The sequence below is a fragment of the Coloeus monedula genome (genome assembly GCF_965178545.1).
Source record: "Coloeus monedula genome assembly, chromosome: 5".
In the NCBI taxonomy this organism is placed as follows: domain Eukaryota; kingdom Metazoa; phylum Chordata; class Aves; order Passeriformes; family Corvidae; genus Coloeus; species Coloeus monedula.
The window spans coordinates 64,453,122-64,474,448 of NC_138785.1; the positions used below are offsets into that span (position 1 = coordinate 64,453,122).

Genomic DNA, 21,327 nt, shown 5'->3' on the forward strand with positions numbered 1-21,327 from the left:
ATCCTTACTTGTCATTAGCCACACATCTGCTGGTGCATAAAACAGTAGAGCAGCACAGAGCTGTTGACTGCCTGTGGTGCTTAGTAATGCACTTTTTCCTTATAGCATAGGTTGAATCCCACACCAGTACAATAGCTGCTGTGGTTAAAAGATTTTCAAATTATTTATGAAAATCCATACTGAACCTGATCTGCACTGATACATGGATTTCTTTGATCAACCTGCAATTTTTTTAGTCACTGAGAAGATGCCTGGAACCAGTATGATGCCCCAGGAATGTGTGGACGAGTAGAGCGGCTGTCACCAACATAAAACTTCCTCATAATCATTCTCCAACCAACTATTCTCCTGGATTTAGATTTTTGTAGTAGCAATGGACCCTGCTGGTCACATTCAGGATTGGCCCATTTCAGTGGGCTGCCAGTTTTCACAAAAAAATGTAACAAGCTCTTCTGAGGTCGAAGAGCAATATGGATGTGGTCTACATGTGATCAGGAGCTGTCATTTGAAACTGGGTGACAGTTCTCTACCCAGGCTAATGGTTCTGTACATCACCAGTGAAGCAGCTTTTGCTTAGTGAGATGTGACATTTGCTTGATGGGATTGTTTAAATCATGACCAACTTTACAGTAACTTGACATTCAGAGATACACTCAATGCTCTCCTCAGTGAGCAGATTTAATGCAAACTACCATGGGAAGACCCTATCCAGAGCAGCAATATGATCTAAAAATTATACACACATTAGCAAAGTCATTCAGTTATGTCTTTGTTTTAATAACTTTTTTTAAACATTTGTATCATCAGACAAAACATTTAGGTCATGAGAAAATATTTATTTCCAACAGCATGGACTTTGAAAGTTAGTTGGAAGAAGGCATGTTCAATGCTATGATTTTTCCCACGCTGGGTCAGTTGAAATAGTGTGTTGTAGTGCATATATTAACCAGTTACCTTAGGGAAATGCAAAAAGACATAGTGAAGTAGGAGGTGAGTACAAACATTCAAGGCAGTAAAAATGCAGAATACTGACACATGGCTGAAAAATGTACTTTTTGTAATGCTCATTTAGTATCACACAAAACTAGCAACTCACTTTAAAACATTCTTTGTCAGCAACCATACCTCTGACCATATGAAACCATTAAATTTAATACAGTCTTTCAGCTGGAAGAGATATTAAGGTCTAACACTCATATCAAATGCTTAGATTTTGTTAGCTTTGCCTGTTATTTAAGATAGTTTCAAGGTACTGCACCAGTATCACATAGGTTTGTTTTTTTTCAAATTTACTTGTACAGAAACATGCAAATAGTAATGCATGAAGGTTTTATATATTTGATTATAATTGTCTGTATTATTGATAGAGCACACCAAGCTTTTTTGTTACATTTTATGCTGAACTGTTCCATTTCCACATCTACCAAATGCCATCACAGTTCTCATGGCTTATTGTGTAAAGCTGGAAAGTTGAGAAAGTAAGAATGTCTTCACTTAGGACATATATTAATGAAAATAATTATTTTATAGATAGATATATCTATCTACATAGTAATTAAGATTATATGGTATTTTTATCAGCATGAAATGTAAAAAAACCATTCTTCAAACACTCCAAACTAGTAGGAAAACACAGTCAACTGGCACAATACACTCTTAAACCAGTTTTGTATAAGGCTTCAGTTTTCCTGATGAATGGGACTAAATCTTTAAGTAGGTCTGTATACATCTTAGCAATTATAATTGTTTTATGTCACAATATATTCTTAATAAAATAAAAACTCTGGTGTTGTAATTAAAGATAGCTAGTTACCTTCTAGACAAATATGATCTTTTAAAGAGTATGCTGTGTTTAAATATAACAAGTAGAATTAAGGTGCTTCCATATTTCTGCTTTCATTCTTAAAAAGTACCAGAGATAAACAATTGCAATCATTGCTTGTGGATATGCTTTTCTTTGGCTTTTACCACATTTTTAACAGCATGTGATCCCCCGCTGGAAAACTTCTATATGAATTACTTACTTGATTTTGTAAAAATTGCATTATAAAACTTAACGGAACAAAATGTTCAATGCATTTCCTGTGTCACAGCTACACTCTTTTCTCTTCCTTTAAGAATTTCCATTTGCATCAAGCAACAAATGCAAGCAACAATAAATTTAAAGCTAGATTTTTTGCACATTGTAAACTGGGTAGGACCAGGAGTTACTGACAAAACCAGCTGGAAATGCAAAATTAGCAAATTCTCTGTATCCCAACACATTACCATCTAATCTGTCTTGTTTCCCCGACACATACTAACACAATGAAGCTGGACAATGGTTCAACAGCAAGTGCATGTGATAGTTCTGGCAAGACTATTTTTGTTTTGATTAAGCACATATTTTATCCGGGAGGGTTTAGAAAAGCAGGGCCTTTTTCTTCAGGTCATTCCGCTTCCAAAGAGCCAGACGATCAAATTCCTCAATACTCATTTTGAAGACTTCCTGGAACTCTTCAGGGGACAAATGCCTCTTAAAAATGAAAATACAAAAGATATCATTAAGCTTGTCTGTACACAGGAATATTTCTGCCCTTCCTACGTTTTAAAACACACCACAAAATAATGCATTAGGGTTTGCATTTAAATTCCAAAACTGTTTCTGGAAAAGACTGCATCAAAACCAAATGAGCTCCGAGTAGCTGGGAAATGAAATTATTGATGGCAGTAGTGACTTTTGAAAAAAAATAATATTTTCAATATAGTTCCAACTGAGCAGAAGCTATGGTTTTTGGGAAAAAATACGTGTTTATCCAGGGTGCCTGATGACAGAGCACACTGAGACAAATTTAAGTTATTCCAGGACTTTAAAGAGATTGATAACAATGTAATTTTAGAGTTGGATTTGTTTTGCCTTGATCTTTAATGAGAGCAGCGGACACCACATTGGCCCATTAATAGCAACTTTGTAACTAAGGAGAGAGCATACTGCTAAATTCTGAAATCCAAAATGTGCTTATCCATGGGGAGAGACTCTAGTAAGAAGTTCAAGCTGGATAAAGTAGGGGCTTTTTAAATGTCAAGAAATACGCTTCTATTTAATATTTTCATGATTTAATATTTTAAAAAAAGAAAAAAGAGATTGAGAAAAAGGGGAGAAATCCAACATAAAGAATTGGAAGGAAGTAGGATAGCAATTCCCTAGCAATTACTAGCATCCACACAGAAAAGGTGGAAAAGGTAAATGTGTGAATGAGAAATTAATTTGCAAAATTCATCCAATAATTGTGGACTAATGCTTGCTCAAGTATTTCAGTAGTATCAGTTATGCTTCTCTGTTTCTGATGAGTTAAGCACACACCATCTAAAAGGGACAGATTCAGTGCAATGAAAATTAGAAATTGCAATTTTTAAACACGAACTCCCCTCTTCCACGAAGGTGTCCTTGAAATCTGTGACGACTCCTGCAATCTAACCCTCTGCTCCCCAGCCAAGCTCTTGAAGCTCATCAGACACATTTCTCCTCCCACGCTCACCCAGGCAGCCCCAGCCTCAGCATCTCAGTGCCTGCTTTAGTACTGCATCCAAAAACCAGGTCCCCAAAAGCTGCTAAGCACAAGAAATTCTTGGACACGCCTCATACAGCAGAATCAAACTCTTCACACATTAGACAACTGCGTTATTTCAAGAGAAGGATATCGGCCCTTTTCTTCCATCCCACTGCCTCCTGGTTGCAGGACTTCCCAGGAGGTGAGAAACCTTGGTTCAAAGTCCTCATCACTCGGAGGAGGCTCAGAAACACCATCTACTCTACACTACTCACTCTTAAGACACACTGGCAGGGTAATGTTAAAGGACATACGGTGCTCATGGATGTGAATAATGAACCAGCTACCAGCAAACACTGAGGGCAAGGTGCTGAAGGGAGGGGGGAGCACAGCACACCCAGGGGAAGGGGAGCCATGGGGTCCTTTGGACCCTGTACTGGCAATTCAAATAGGCCAAGGTTGTCTAGCATTTCAAGCAGATCCTTGCATCATCTGGAAGAGTGCTAGCCTCTATTAGCCACAATTGTGGCAGGGAACATGATAACATGTCCTGGCAATCCCATGATGGTTACCTGACCAGGATGAACACAGCCTCATTTGCCCTACCTTACAAAGCTATTTTTTTTTTGACAGGTTTGGAAGTAAAATTTTACTTTCCACTTATTAACAATGACTTCATCTTTGTAATGGAATTTTCTCAAGAAAACTAAAAAATTGCTTGTAAGAAGTCATTATATATAATTACTTTAAATGTTCATCATGGGTTCTTCTTGTTTCTTAAAAAAGGACAGCCTTGTTTTTTTTCCCTTGAGATTCCACATATTCAGAACAACAGTGACTAAGATCTTGGAACTGAGCCTTCATTTTTCATTTGACAAATGGCAGCAACTCACCATAAGCGCTGCTCATAGCATGGAACAAACACACCATGCATATTTGGCAAAGGAGATCACTTCTCGCATGAAAATGAGCAACATCTGACAATGTATTTTAGAAACAACCTCTCGCTGACAGAATTTAATTCTACTGGGCTCAGAAACAAAAAGTAACTTCTCTCAGCATTGGTTTTTTAAGAACATTTTCTAGGTAATCCAGTGGACAAATGAGAGTAAGTTTAGCTTTAGTAATTCCTCACTGCAAGGACCATGTTTGTAGGTTGTAGGATTGAAAAAGAAGTCTGGATGAACAAAGTGTATAATATTTTATTTTATTTTACTTTATAGATTGTGGGTAAGACTTGAGCCATCTCCTCACTCCGGAGAAAGCAGTGGCAAACTGTAGTTCATACTCGAACTAAGAAGAAAATGAGAAAGCCTATGCCCTTGCAGGTAAATTTACCTTGCCAATCTTCTAAAACCATAGAAAATTACATAAAACTTTAAAAGGACTATGTTTTCACCATTTCTTTTTTCCTGAGGTAATTTGCACCATGTATTATGAGAAACTGCTGTAGTCTCATCAGATCTGTTCCAGTATTGAAGGTCAATGGAGGAAAGCTCAACGAGCCCTACATCATCCCTTTTCTCCAGGATGCCAAACATTTGCTACATCTTCACCTCCTAATGAAGCTTGCCACCCATCTCAGTACAAGATGTGCAATTCGCCCTTCCCTCTCCAATTTTGCACTTTGCCATTTATCCTTCTGCTTTGCCCTCAGGCTTAGTGAACTTTTGCTCCACATGCAGCTAGCCATGAATGAATTACTTGTGCACTGTGTCCAGATGACACCACCTTCATTCTTTGCATATATTAATTTTTTAATTCTTATACCAAAGTTTTGTTTTATAACAGCACCATTTTTTTTTTCCTCCTCACAGAAGGTCACATTTGGTGCTGCCTGGTCCAAAAGCAGTAAACAGTTTCTAGCCCAGGGATAAAGTGACTGAGATGGGGAAAGCACAAGTTCACTTATTTCCACATCCATTCCATTAGAGAGTTTCTTTGCTTTTAACTTTCTTTCACATATGCCCTCCTCTCAAGGACTAACAAACTGACTGCAATATTAGCAGTTTCTTACTCCATCAATGCATTATCTACATGCAAAATAATTCTGGAAGAAGGAAACATTTTCCCTTTGGTCTGAACTCTCTCTGAGAACACCAGTCTGTGCCCAGTGAAACATGTTTTCCCTGCACCTTAGAAGCTTTCACCATACCCTTCTTAAGCACCATGGGCTCTAGATTTGGGACTGACCCTAGAAGCAGCAATGACTTAAGTTTTGTCTTCAAATTTTAGAATAAAACCTTGATCCCAGAAAGATGTCATCAAACTGGCAAAGCTTCAGATAAAAGCAATGGAAGTAATCATGGGTTGCAATTTGATTTATGAGGAAAGACTAAAAGGCCTAAGTATGCCTAAGCTCAGCCAAATGATAACTAAGGTAAAACATGGTAAATGTCTACAAGTATTTGAAGGGTTTAAACACCAGGGGAATACACCAGTGTGAGAAGTTTATGTTCACACTTTTCTATGTATATGTGATGCTAAATTTTGTCTGCACTACTGTTGGGACTTTCCTAATAGCTTTCCTCAAAGATTTAAAACCTAGAGCTCTTCCCAAACCTAAAGGTAAAAATGTATCAGTAAGATAAAAATGTACCAACCAGTAAGAAATCTTGGACTGATTTATCTTTCTTCTCAGCTATTGGAATATTAATTAGTCTTAACTGAAGCATTACCTTCTCTCACTAGTCAAACAAAAGAAGGGAAATTGAAAACTATGAGCAGGGAATATGACAGATACTCATCTTGAGGTATGAGAGAATATGTGTGAAGCTATGCTTTACAAAGCCAAGAATATGATTTCCTTTTCTTTTTTTTCAGTAATGTATCAGCTTAAAATATCCAGCTATGTTAATAATGCATCACTGGGCCATTAAAGGAAGGAATGGCCAAACTTATTAGTAAAAGCAACATTCATTCCTTTTTTTACTAGAGTTGGCCTTGTTTACATAGGAAGTCTGGGTGTTTTACAGTGTGCTAGTAAGTGATTCCTAACTCCCTCTGTGACAGTTTGGCCACACTCAGGCAGCTTAACTCAATCTCCTTCTCTGCTCTGCATCAACAGCAAGGCTGGGCACATTGCAGATGCTGAGGAAAGTACAGAGGACCTATCAAGGTCCTGTTCTGCTCACACTCTGAACTGACTGTATGTAAGCGAGGTCATTTTGGAAGCTACATAATGATGTTAACATGATGCTACCTGAAAACCTTGCTAGAAGATAAGGTGAACAGTTTAAAGATGATTCTTCACTAAAAAAGACTGGAACTCACAGGATCAGAATATCAGCATTTGTGACATAATTAAGTGTGATATTGCTACAATAGAAAGGACTATGGCATCATGTTTTTTTGATGGAATTGTATTAATCTGAGGAAAGGGTGAGCTAACCCTCTCTACTGCATTGCAACCACTAGAACAGAAAATCCTCATCCTCTATGAAACATGAACATGAAAATGAGCAGTACAGACACATCCTCATTTTTTACTCTCTCAGAACAAAAGTAATTAATTGCACATTCAAATACTTGCTCTGCAGTGTTATCTCAGAAAGAAGTGGTGCTTCTCACGATAAATTAATGAGGCTTGTCTCTATTTCTGTGGTCTGCTAAAAAGCCAGTAATAATTCTAAATAGAGTTATAATCTTTAATTCAATGAGATTTCTTTTCCCCAAGAATAATTGAGTTTTTAATGAAATTCAGAGATGCTCAAAACTAATACACAGTGTCGTGGTTTCACCCCAGCTGGCAACCAAGCCCCACACAGCCATTCATTCACCCCCCCGCCAGTGGGATCAGGGAGAGAATCAGGAGGATGAAAGCTGGAAACTCATGGGTTGAGATAAAGACAGTTTAATAGGGAGAGCAAAAGCCACGCACACAAGCAAAGCAAAACAAAGAATTAATTCACTGCTTCCCATGGGCAGGCAGGTGTTCAGCCATCTCCTGGAGGGCAGGGCCCATCAAGCATAGCGGTTACTTAGGAACACAAAATCTCCAAGTGTTCCCCCCACTTTGTGTACTGAGCATGATGTCACATGGTCTGGAATATCCCTTTGGTCACTTTGGGTCACCTGTCCTGGCTGTGTCTCCTCCCAACTTCCCATGCACCCCCCACTTCCTTGTCAGAGTGGCCATACCAAAAGCAGAAGAGACCCTGGCTCTGTGTAAGCCCTGCTCAGCAATAACAGAAACATCTCTATATTATCAGCACAAATTCAAAACACAGCCCCATTATCAGCCACTGTGAAGAAAATTACCCCAGCCAAAACCAACACATTAAGGAACATGACATTAGTATGAATAAGTCACAGGAAGAGAAAATTACAATTCACCTGCAGCACATGGTGACCAAGGGGAGCTTCACAAGCATCTCTATTCTGTGTCAGTAATTGGATGGGAGTTCTCATGTGAAAACCTGCTGATGTAGGAAGCTCAGAGGATATCCTACCTCCTCATGAGTCAATATTGAACCAATGAAAGAACTCAGTGGATGGCAGGAGGTGATGGGTTGAAGACTAGAAAAATCAAGGTCCTAATTCCTAGAGCAATTTAAAACCTCAGGTTCGTTTCTCTTTTGCTTTTTTTTTGCTATATTCATGGGAAATGACAGCTGAGCACTACACTGCCTTTGCCTGAATCTGTAGTGAATCTTTCAGCCAGTCTCTGAGGCACTTCTGTGCACTCTGTTTTATAGAGAGTAATTTCAAGTAGTTGTCTACTTCAATTCATTTTTATTCAACGTCCTTGCAACACTTCCAACTTCTGATTCACAAAATCCAGAAATAAATGCTACAGGATCTTCTCCAGAGATTTCAACATGAGAAATATTCAGACTAAACTGGGATCTTTTGGGAAAGGTTTATTCACAGGTAAGTGAGCATCCATGTAAATAACCAAGTCTTAGCTCTTCAAGTTGGTGCAGAAGCTTTGCTGCTGAGACACAATCTTTTCCTATAGTAATATTCAGGATTGTAGAAGTATCTCAACATTTAGATAATAATAGCTTCCTCCCCTCTCCAGTTTTTCTCTTCTTCACTGCCCTTCCACTCCCTTCTCTCATGCCTCTCAAGGTTAGCCCAAATAAGACTCTCAGATGCCCAGTCAAATTTACTGGAAAATTTTCTTGTTTTTCTATTGAATTTTGAATCCTCATTTTGCTTTCACAAGGTTTGCACTCTTCACCCCTCTTTCTGTTGCACTGCTGGGGCTCAGCAGGCTTTTCAGATGTTTCTTCTAAGCCTGCTGCATGGCTAATTACAAAGCTGTAATTAGCCATGTGCCACATTCCCAAGGGAGTATTGAATGTTATGCTCATCTACGGCCTAATAAAGCTTCATGCTCAATAAATATTTGAAACTATTAAGTAATTATGTGATTGGTGAGCAAAAGTTAAGAAACAGCATGAATTGCCACCTAATGAACTTCAAAAGGTATCAAAAGATCACTAGGGCAGCTCTGTTGATCAGAGGATAAGGCAGCGGGCACCTGCAGTTACCCTAGATGAGGGCAATTAGTCACAACACAAATAGAGCCCTTATGCAGTCAAACTTCGCAGGAGCTGTAGATCCCCCTCCACACAGCAATGCAGGTCCCCAGAAAGGTTCCCAGGGAAAGCAGTGTAATAGAAGCAGTGAGGAAAGGAGTCTGAGACCCTTCCCCATGCCCATATCACCCCAAGCACCTCTTCAAGGCTCCTGGATCTGTGGATGTTCTCATTTAGTGTTTCAGGGTACCGTGAAGTCTCACAGAGAAGCTGCATGCCACTCAGCACTACCACTTCCAATCTAACCTCTTGGGAACTATCACAAGGCAGACAGAAAGTATCCTGTAGGAGCATTGTATAGTCAGTATTTTTCCCAGCTGAGTCATCCATAAACATACAAAGAGCTGAAAAGATGTAAGTATTTCTCTCAGGTATATGAATATATTATCTAAATAGCATACACATAGAACATTTCTGATGATAATCTATGCCACCATCCTGTCATTCAATCAAATGAGCTTTTTCATTACTGACATTGACATAAGTCATTGCCTCCAGCTGACGGCTGATAAAAAATTCTGTATAATTAAGAAAATAATTCATAAATAAAACGAAGCCTTGGAATCCATAATAAATTATGAAAATATAAAGAAGATAACGAGTTTCAAAAATTTCATTTGATTTAGGCAAAAAATACTTTATTTTTAAAGCAGATTTTCCAGTTTCCTTAGGTTGGATTTTAGTGAATTTGTAATATGAATGTTCCACCTCTAATCTCTGTTCACTCCTACAGTGTTTCCACTCACACAGAAATTACTTTTCACATCATATCACATCAATTCTAATGTGTATTTTCATTTTATAATGGCTCCTTTTGTGAAGACTTTGAAATCTGATATAAACATGCATCACTGATCACAACACAAGCACATGCCTAGAATAACAAACACACATATATTTTTCAAGCTAAACACTGTGAAACAGTTCTACTGAAGTCAGTGACCCACACTTTTTCACCCCAAATGATGAGCTTTATTGTGAAGTGAGCCCATAACATCACACCCAGCCCCAAACTACAAACTGTAAAACACAGCATTCCAGTTTTGCTCTCGTTTTCCCCATCTGAGCTTCAAAGGAGGTGGGACACACAATGTTACTTGTACGAATGACATCCAGGAGCTTGGGCTCTTAAAAATTCAGGCTCAGTTACTGGAAACAAGTCCTAAAATAGTTGAAGCCCAAATGGCTGGAACCCAGGGTGATTGTTGAATGAAAACTAGTGGAAAAAATGCTACCCCTGAAGCAAATCCAGACAAGCAGTTCCAGGAGGAAAAGCATGTTTGACTTAATGTGAGTGCTCTGTTCAAATAAAACTGCACCCATGTTTAAATCTCTCATTTCTGTTTACAAGAGAACAAGGTGGCAAATGAAAGTTTGCTACTTGACATTCCAGAGTACTTTCTCTGTAGCAATTGTCTCAGTGTATCCTTGTTAAACAACTATGAACAGGCTCAAACAAAAAGTGGAATAATTTACTTTCTACTGCATTTGATAGGCATGAATGGATAATGCTTTTAAGCCTTGAATTCAAAAGAAACAGCTAAAAAACCTAAGATACATTAAGATAAGGAAATCAAATGAAAACACTAAAAGATGGCTTCCAAAGGGAAGATTTTAACAATATTGTCTTTCAAAACTACCAGCTTGTGACCAAAAAAGAAATCTTATACTCTGCGATAAAAGCAACTGCAGGAGGAAAAAAAATATTCATGCAGTTGGGCATGAACTATCAATGTGCAAACACTGAACCACACTGTTGTGACTGAAAAACAGGCAAACAATATCCAATCTAACAGGAAAGTATCAAATGTGTGCTTTTAGGAGTCCAAGGCTCAAATGATAAAGGTATTCAAGTACTTAAAAGAGGTATCAAAATTTTCAAAAGTGTCTGTAAGCTCAACTTCCTTTGAAAACCAGCAGGTAAGGAATGTACCAATGTGTACCATCCAAAGGTGAAGTCTTAGTCCTGAAAACTCAGGATTCACGTTATCCAAGATGGGGAAGTTTGGTCCAGGACACTTATATTTTAACACTTGCATTAGAAAAAAAAAAAAAAATTGTTAACAAGTTCTGACATAGACCAAATTGTATTTTCTCAAATGCTATTGCAGCAAGTTCACCAAACAATCATGTTTTGTAATTATACTATGTCTTCACAGAATATACCAATCTAAGCAAATTAGGGACTTACAGAGGTCTTCAAAGCAAGGCCAACTTTAAAATCAGACCATGTTCCTCAAGGCCATGTCCAGCTGTGTTTTGCATTCCTTCAGAGGTACCACAGCCTCTTGGGCAACCTGTTCAGTGCACTACCCTTCCAGCGAGGAACTTTCCCCTTGTATCCTATTGTAATTTATTTTCCTGCAACTTGTGACTGTTGCCTCCTGGTTTTCCAGTCTCTTCTTCTGGGAAGGGTATGTTTTGCCCTATAACCCCTTTACTACAAAGGTGAGCTGCTGATTCATGTTCAGTGTGTTTTCCATCGGCATCTTCAGGTACTTTTCTGCAGAGCTGCTCCCCCCATCTTGTCCTGATGAACAATGTTATTCGGTCACAAGTGCAAGAACGTGGATTTATCTTCACTGAACTTCTTGAAGTCTCTGTCAACCATCCCTACAGCCTGAACAGAGGCTCTGCTCACCTAAGCATCAACTACTGTTCCCTCAAGTTCGTGTCATCTGCAGACACAGTGAGGGTGCAACTCCTCTTCACCCAAGCTGTATAATCCATCCCTGTGCTACTGCTTTGTTGTTCTGCAACATTATCTGAATGAACTTGTTCTTTACCATTTCCTGTTGGAATAGCTCACGGGAATGCTGCTCTCTTCACCTAACGTTACAATAAACAGCACTGCGGTAGAGAGAAACTTCTAAAAAATTACTTGGCCAAATCCTTATCTCCTGTAAATTCCTTGCATTTCTAATCAGCTTATACAAAACTGAGATCCAGGCTATTTATTCAAAAACCAAAGTGCCAGCAAAGTATTTAAAAATCAGCAGGCTGCTCATTATAACCAGTTCTCAGTGCTGCATTAGCTCACTGTTGGCATAAACATCTCCTTGGAAGAGCACAAGGAACTGGGTACTTCTGTCTCACTGCTGAGTTAAGACAAGCAAACAAAAATATGCTGAGTGTTTTTATGCTTAGATACATCCACTTTTGAGGAAAGAATGACTATTATTTGAATGCATTTATTACCAGTTGAGCCTTCCTAATCTCTAGATACCTCTTGGGCTTAGAAAAATATGCATTTTTGCAAGAAAATATTTTTTATAATCCTTAAAATAAATTTCTTGCACAACAGTGTAATCTAAAAAATACTCATAAGGGGAGCAAAGTTAGGAAAACACTACCGCCCATTAAACCCCCACCCTCCTGTGGTCCTTGAACATTAGTCAAGGTTTCATTGTAGCCTCCCTTAATTTGACCCCAGGAGCTAATACCATTGACTTGAGTTCACTTTTCATGATAGGAACACTCACTATAGGAGACTTTCTTTGGAGGAGTGAATCATAGACAAATGATAGTGCCCCTTCCATGACATCTATGATGGATCATTCAAAGTTCACAATGAACTGTTTCACAAAGAGGAGGCTGCTTCAAGTCAACTTGTGAGATGGCTGTTAAATAAATCTACCTCATGAAAAGTTAGTTAACCTTACTGCTCCTAAGTAGACCAGGAAATCAGAAACATCACGTGTGAAATATTCTGCTGATATCAGACACAGTAAGACTGTTCTCAGGTTTGATAGCTGATATGAAGCTATCAAACAGAAGCCCTTGGTCTCCTTTCACTGACACCACCTGTCCACACAACTAATCAGAATAAAACTGGTGTATTAGAACATGGATTTTTTCTTAGAAGATTCTCCTAGATATATCTGTATCATAACTGTATAACTCTACAGTTTGCATAACACATGGACTTAGCACTGCTATGTCCATCAGCATTTCTGTAGGGAAAATCCAGCCCTTTCACAAGTGACATTGGCTGTGCAGGATGAAAACAGAACATCAGCTGGCAACCAATTCAGATTTGGAAGAGAACTTGACTCTTAGAGATCCCAAGCATTGAATCACACCCTCTAGGGGGTGTGAAAGGGACCTCAAGAAAGGGTGAAATATTACCTTAGTACCTGCTTTCAGTATTCCCAGTGCTGTCCTCAAAAGTGTGAAGATACCAAGATAAGTGGGCCCTCTACTAACAGACAGTGTGTGTCTGTATCCACATTTCTAAGCCTGGTCTGCTTCTGTGCAATCCTATAAACCCACATAGTCCTGGGCTCTCTGGGTCCTGGGGCTTGCCCAAGCCTGAAATCTGCTGAATGCACAAGTCAATAATTAAGTTACTATCTTCTTCTTCTTCTTCTTCTTCTTCTGCCACAAGAGGAAGTAATGATAAGCTGCTTTTATATGCAAATCAACTTATTTCCAGCAATTCTCTAACACAGAAGAAAGGGTCAGGAAAGAGGGGAAGAGGCTGGCAGGGAAAGCAATGGATTGTGCCTGTCACTCAACTCTGCATATGATTTGAATGTGTAGATGAGCAACTGCCTCTGTTTTTCCAGTAGTTACAGTGCTATTAAAACTCTGTTAATTTAATTGTTTTAAAAGCTACCAATCCCTATTAAATGTAAGACAGTCTACAAAGGAGTTCTTCCTGCAGACACACATGTTTAGCACAGGGTAGCAATCAGCAGGATTGGTCTGGTCCCCTCACTGCTTTTCTGGTGCAGGTTTGAAGCAGATCTTGTTTATTGTTCTTTTTTTGCAAACCTCTGTGAGATCTTTGAAGTGGCTGGGCTCCTTGAGCCAACAGGCCCTGTGCTGCACCTGGTGTGAGGCAGACTGAGCAACTCCAAAGCTAAACAAACAGCAATCCCAGCTGAGGACAGTGTATGAGTTACAGATAATGGCAGCCAGGGCAGGCATGATCCATCCAAAGCAAACTGTATGTTGCCTTAAAAAAAGCAATTTAGAGCTGCATTTGCTCTTCCGACCAGTCTGATGTGTTTAAACAAAGACTCTATTCTTTAACACACACATACACGTGTGTATGTATATGTATGAAAGAACCCTTTACAGGATATGTCCAGATGAGCATCCCTCCAACTCCCTGCTCCTTCTTCCCGAGTCATCATGCTTTTTACTACTGCTATCATGCCTCGCTATAAACCACGCTTAAAGCAGCACACAACTGAGGCTCCCTTTTCCTTACAATCAAATCAACACCACTTGTTGGGAAATCAAGAGACAAGCACATGTAAGTATTCAAGAACACAACACCAATTTGAAAACATACTATATGTATGAAAATCTGGTAAACTAATTGTTTTTAAAAACTGATCTTTAACATGGAACTTTCTGCTTCTTCAAAGTTTTTCTTCTTTTTTTACTTTAAAAATAATTTTTCTTCTTTTCTTGTCATATTATCAAGTTCAAAATACAGTAAATTTACTAAAATATGAATCTCCCCAAAAGTCCAATATTTTTATCACATATTTTTTACTGAGGTATCTCTTCTTAATAGTAGTTTACAGACAGATACATTAGTTTAGGTGAGTCTTTATTCAGTTCTGTTATTGACTGTTATTTATTCAGTCCTGTTATTTGACTAGCTCAGTCAAAAAAATCAACCTCAGGAATTTTGCTTGAACATCAACTTCAGGATTTGACCTTTGGAAACTAAGCTTTCTGTTATGATAAATTATATCTGCATTTCTCTATCTTAAGTGAGACGTGGCTGCTACAGCAAAGCTGTAGTACATGACCACAGATCACACAGCCAAAGGAAAGGCTGAATAAGACAATGGACCAAACACAGGTCCATGTATTTACAGGATAAACTGAGCCTTTTTGTAATATCTAGGTTATTCTATGAGGTTGTTTTTTATAGGAACTAAAAATAAAACAAATTCCAAGTTTCAACACTCCCCACCCGCACTCCCAATAGCATGTAAAATCATCCAAAACTCATGGGTTTCATTGGTATCTTTGTAAAATATCATTTGGTAAGACATTTGCCAGGTTCTAAGCAATTTTTAAATTAAATTGCCTACATACTAATTTTTTTGAAATAAAAGATAATGCGTAATGTTATTTCTCTCTTCTTTGTTGCTATTACTGAGGCACAGGAATATGCAGCATAGCAAGCAAACAGCTGAAATGCTTGCAAAACTGTCAGTCAAATATCATTCCTACCTCCAGCCTGGTCCTGTCCACATCCTTAGGCAATTTCACACGAACTCGGTTTGTTACAATAAGAGTTTCATAAGGATAAATCTGTTAAAAAGACAAGAACATATGAACTCCAGCTGAATCCAATTCTGAGGCATGGAAATGGTGGTGTGGGGAACTTACTAAGAAATGGTACATACTTGCATCCTGATTTGACAAATATTTCACTGGGACAAAAATTAACAAAATAAAATAAAAGAAAGGAACCCATGTAACCTTGCTAGGAAGTGCTGAATCTGATTGTTCTTCCAGTGTTGGAAAAGCCCTTCTTACCTTGTATTCTGCAAAAGAATGAGAACAGGTTCAGTTTAGAATTTATAGCCTTCTTTTGGTGTCACCACAATGAACATTTAGGTACATCACAAATGTGCTATGCTACTACATTTCTCTCTACTCAGTAGTTGTTGGATAACTGCATGCATAATAAGAATATGACCCCCATGCCCTGAATGCCTATAACACTGTCTATTACCAAATCAATAGTCCTTGAAATCAAAGGCTTATTACAGAAAATCCATCTTGATGCCACTGGGTTACACGGTGAGCATGTCTGGCAAAATTGGGTATTTCTTTTTACAGGAGGCTTTTGTGCAGAGTTAAGTCAGTCTGTCATCCAAAAGTCCTGCCCTTATTGTTCTTTACTGAAAATAGTTAAAATAAATGGATTATTAAAGGCATGTCAGTTTGGGAACACATATGAAAACCACTGAGATAATATGATATTACAAGATGCCAACACCCTGCACTTGGGCTGACTGCAGTGGGAATAACATTAGGGAAGAAAAGATGATTTGGGGGTGTGGCAACAATGATTCCTGGATCTACAGTAGCACAAGGGAATCTAGTTAGATCAGTGTATGACTATATATGATATGACTACCACAATGTTATCTATTCACAACAGTGATTAAATGCGACCAGGACAGCCAAAATGCTTTCACAGACCTTTTTATGGTCTGAAATGAAATCAGAGATTAAGTCTACTTTTCAAAACATGTACTTTAACCTATTCAAACATGAGACAAAGATTTTTATCAACACAGAGTCATGAAGTGAAGCATTAGAGTAAGATTTTTAAAATGAGTTAAAGTGACTTGGAAATAAAATTTTTCAGCTCCCTTGAAAATTCCAACCCAAGTTCCATATTAAGTGCATAGTCCACTGCAATAAAAGAAAATAATGCAAATAAATTCTACTTTTTGAGCTCTGCACATTTTAACCAAACTGTTGCACAAATAAGAAGCACAATGGACTTTTTCCAATTAGACTCGAAGGAGTGATTATCTTAAATTTCCTCCTGTCTTTGACAGGAGACCAATACCACAAGGCAATGCTGCCACATATCGAGGACCCTGATATTGGCTCAGCCTGGCTGCACCACCTTATGATGCAAGACTTCTGTCAGGCCTTTACATTGGGCTAAGTAAAAAGAAGATTCTCTGTGATAAACATGATACTGAGCTGTGTCTCTGACTAGTCATTATTCTGTGAACTACAGGAAGAGCTCAGAATAGCAGCCTTTGTGGCAATACGTTAACGAACATCCTCAAAGGGAGAAAACACAAAGGGGAGTGGAAATGATATTGCAATGTACCTTTCATCCCCCAGCTCGCCTCCTGGTCCGTTTCATATTGGCCCATAGTTTCAGGCTGACAGAGAAAGAGAGAAGCAATGTAGCAGCAAAATACACCAAAAAACCACTCTGAACATTGTTGAGAGGAAAAAGAAAGCCAGCTGGTACCACAGAACCGAAATACAGATCCTTGCATGAGAGAAAGAGAAATAAGTCTCATTCAAATTTGACCTAATTGCTCAAGTAAGCAAAGTAACACGGAAACTATCACTTTTCTGTGGTGTAGATGTGTTACTGCCATCATCACAAATCACTTCTGCTGCACTGTAACTTTTTTCCTTCTGCTTTCTGCTTCACACTGCTGATGCCGCTGACCAGGGAGAACTGTATATGTGCCGTACATGTGCTTTGTTTGAACCACTGTCCTCTTCCTTTCTGGCAAATGCTAAGATGAAAATCAGTACAGGAACCAGAAAAGCACTATCATATGATCTTTTTTTTCCAGGTTTCATTTTTGCCTGATGGGGTATCAATGGTGTGCACAGCTATGCCCACAATAACCCACAAGGCTCCTTGCTGTTTGCTTTTGGGGTTTCTTTATGCAGCACTAGGATTATTAAAAATAACAAACCACAAAAGCTGGCATGAACCTACAATCCGAACAGAGGACATCCATTCTGTGAGGAATTTTGGCCTCAAGGATTTGACCATGAGCAACCTTTTCAACTCTTACACAGGTTTGGTACTCGTTATGTGGGACAGATGCTGCCATCTGCCGCTTTCCCATCACATTGCAAGGCTTCCTGAGTGCTTTGGCCTCATCTCTGGGAAGCCTCGCGATGGCCAGTGCAGTGCCTGGGCACAAGTCACTTTCCCTTGCTTGCTTCAGGTTACTGGCAACACCTATTTTGAAAAGTCAGAAAAAACCCTCCTGACTCATAGGTGGGATTAGGTTTATGTGGACCCTTTCAAATTCCTAAATATTATTCGATCAAGCAACCAGGTATTGATGCAACACAGGCATAATTATTCCTGTAGTAGTAACTCAAAGGGATGGACATTTCAGCAGCTACTGAAAAATCCATTTAGCTACCCCTTGATAATTTCTTTCTTGTAGCTCCTTCCAATGAATCTCAGTTTGACTCTTATCACTGGGGAAGTTTAATCCTCCTCATATGCTTTTGCCGGTTTCACATCTTCTTTTGGAGAAAGAAGTAAATTTGAACGAGGTCCTCTCCAGGCAGTTTGGACAAAAGTCAATCTTCAAAATGTAGGTGCACATGCATCTATGTTTTGACAGCCCATTACTATAAACCATAATGGTTTTTCACCTAATAATACAAGCCATGAACGGAGAACTCCTAATGTTAGATGCCAGAGAGAAAGAGAGGCCCCATTGTCAAAGCTGCCTTTTTAATAAAGACTAATAAAAGTTGCAAAAAACGATTAAAAAAAGAATTCATAGTCTGTTCTCATCATAATTTTGTCAGGCATTTTTCTTTCTAGATTGCTGCTTGTCATTCCATCTGCATTGTTCCCTCCCTGCCTTAAAAGTGCAATGACTGTGTGTGAATACACACGCCACACACGGACACACATCCATACTAGAAAAAACAGAACAGATGGTTCAAGGAATGCAATGGATATGGGCTGTTCCACCTTTGCTCTGAGATCATTACTTGCCTAATTATAGGCCTGACTGTCTCCATCATTAATTCAAGCTATTCTATGATTAATATGTGCAGCCTGTACATTTTAGATCTTAATTTGTTTTGGGAGGAGAATCAAGATTCCCAATGCTCATGATGCACAGAATTAAAAGGAGAAGCCTCAGTCAGTCTTACTCTTTCAGAGAGATAAACTGTAACCCACATAGGGAATGAATCTGTCAGACAGGGCTGGCATCCAAAACACCTTTGAAGTGTCATTACTGTTAGATTTTCAGCTAGTTACTGAGCTGCCTATTTATGAGACCTTATTTCCTGAAGAATGTATTTAAATGTGTACCTACCTGATGTAAGCCATTCTTTCCATAGCCAGGTAGAGAAGCAGACTTAGAATATGGAAATCCTGTAAAAGACATAAGATATAGCTAAATTTTTTGCAAATCTTTTACAGCCTATTAAAACAGGGAATCCAAGAAAACATCCGCAAAAAAGCAATTACAATCAACATGGATATTCTATCAATGAGATGAAATATAACTGAGTGATGCTCATCTTTTCTCAATATTTCATGCACGTGAACATGTGTAACAATGTCTAGAAATAGCAGCATGCCAGTGGCAGGATGTGGAGGGAGTTGTGGGGCTCATGTCATGGAAGCCTCGTGCACCTGTGTGATGCAAAGTTTGTGATTTGAGAGCTGGTGAAATCTCTGCCCTCCAACTTGGTGTTAAATCATGACTTGAAATTGGGATTAAAGGTATCATCATTTTATATCACCACTTCTGAATATGCTGTATGTGGTCTGGGTTTTGGTTTTGTGTCTTAAAAAACATGAGTTGATACCCTATCACTTAAAAAAACAACTTTTTTTCTTTTTTCTGTAAAACTTCTCTTGGCAAAAAGCAAAAATGAAGATATAGCAACAGATAAAATAAATCAGCGAGTGTATACACACCCAACTGAAAGTTTTAAGATGGATAAAATTGGCAAAGTGGTGTTACCATGAATAAATGATGTAACACAGTGATGTGGTCATTATGAGACAACTGAAACTCCTTACTTTGAGTATTAAGACACTAACAAGAAAGTTTAAAAGTTAAACAGTAGAAGAACAAACACATGTGTAATAAAAATTCCTGATTCCAGTATAGGAAATTATGTAAAACTGATGCAAAGTGTTACAGAAGTCAGACAGCTCAAAGAACTGAATGTACAACACTTTGTTATGTCAAAATTGTTAGAAGCTGTGTCCAAAGAGGAATGCAGGAAGGGAAACCAGACCCCACTGGATTAATAAATACCCTAAGGAGATTATTAGAAATAAGCATACAGAAAGAAAAAACAAAAGATGGATCAGCAGAGAGCTCACAATGTGCTGAGATAAAGTGAAAACTGCCAGAAGTCAAGCTGGGTTAAACACTGAAAATTATATTAAAACAAACAGCAGAAGTTTCTCCAGCTATCCAAATAAAAAGAGAACAAGGAAAGAAGAAATGGGATCACTGTTGCACTATGTCAGCACTCAGCAAAGGTGGAAGATAACCCAGGTAGGGCTCGAGCACTGAAGAAGTATTTCATCCATGAAACAGAAAGTGGAGTACTGAGCAAGGATGAAAAGCTAATGGAATAAGGGTAGGCCAGTGAATCACAGTCATGATAGAAAAAAATTCAAAGCACTTAATGTACTTAAACAGGGAGCAATAAGCTCACATTGAATTGCAAGCCAAATACCTCTTACCGTTAGATTAGGGCAACTACAGTTTTATATTTAAGAGGGGAAAAAATAATGAAACAAAAACCCTATAATTGCCTGTTATGTGAACGGTAGTGCCACCAGAGAGCACAGAGTATAATACCTGTGTGACAGACTGCAACAAAGCTCTCATGTCTGCTCCTGCCTGGAAAAAGCTGCTGTTGTGGACATCACTGTGGAGTTAAATCTCTCGGCCTTTTGGCTGCAGAGAAGATGGGTGAGCGGGGTTTGTTCTGTCGCTAAATAATACCCAGCCCCCGAGGAACCATGCCCCGAGGTAAAGACGCCTCTGCAGCGCACCCCAGCCCGTGCGGCACCGGCGACACCGTGTGGCTGCCGGGCAGAACCGGAGCGAACTGAGCCCAAAGGGCCAACAACGCAGCAGCGAGACCCGCCGACTCCAGCAATCCTTCTGCCTAACTAGACACTATCTGAACATCAGCTGCCCTCTGCAGGGATACGGCTCCTGCTTGGTCCAGTACGACATTCACTCCAGTCTGGGTATTCTGAGGTTGTCTCTCAGCACATCAGGGACACGTGAACAGCAAGGGTTACACACCTTGCTAGATGTCTGCTTTCCTAAATAAACAACACTTAAACCCATTAATTATTTTAAATTATTAACTATTACACATCTACACATACAGAAACACGACCCATTTACACAGGTGGATGTAAAGAGATACAAGGTCCACTCTTGCCTGCTGATTGCACAAGTCTCACACTGATGTGCTTTGCTGTTAGATGTGCTCTTCTGGGCATTCAAGTAATCTAATGTGGCAAAATGTCTTCTAGAGCAAAACAACCTTTTTCTGGTTTGCTCAGAGGCTGGACTGTTTGCTCAGTATATCTGGAAACATCACTATCAATTCACAGCCTGCTAACTCCCTCCACTCTGCATGTAACCACGTGGGACCAAACCTATACCTAGAAAGTTTATTTTCTCTGATAGTCACTGACTATGCCACAGAGATGGGGCTGAAAGTCAGAGTTCTCAAGCATAAGTGCAAGAGGTAGAGAT

The 21,327-nt window shown here is 39.0% G+C and overlaps 1 protein-coding gene across 2 annotated transcripts in view; it reads right to left on the minus strand.

The window, feature by feature from the left end:
• Positions 1 to 756: 756 nt before the first annotated feature.
• The window catches only part of ABLIM2 (actin binding LIM protein family member 2), a 131,285-nt gene continuing 110,714 nt past the window's right edge, over positions 757 to 21,327 (minus strand). For both annotated transcript variants that reach the window (XM_082281610.1, XM_082281609.1), the window contains exons 17-21: positions 18,898 to 18,956; positions 16,908 to 16,962; positions 15,530 to 15,594; positions 15,278 to 15,358; positions 757 to 2,515 (exon numbers count right to left, since the gene is read on the minus strand). In XM_082281610.1, coding sequence (XP_082137736.1) covers positions 2,402 to 2,515; positions 15,278 to 15,358; positions 15,530 to 15,594; positions 16,908 to 16,962; positions 18,898 to 18,956 — 374 coding nt within the window. In that variant the 3' untranslated portion in view covers positions 757 to 2,401. The remainder of the gene's footprint in view (positions 2,516 to 15,277; positions 15,359 to 15,529; positions 15,595 to 16,907; positions 16,963 to 18,897; positions 18,957 to 21,327) is intronic.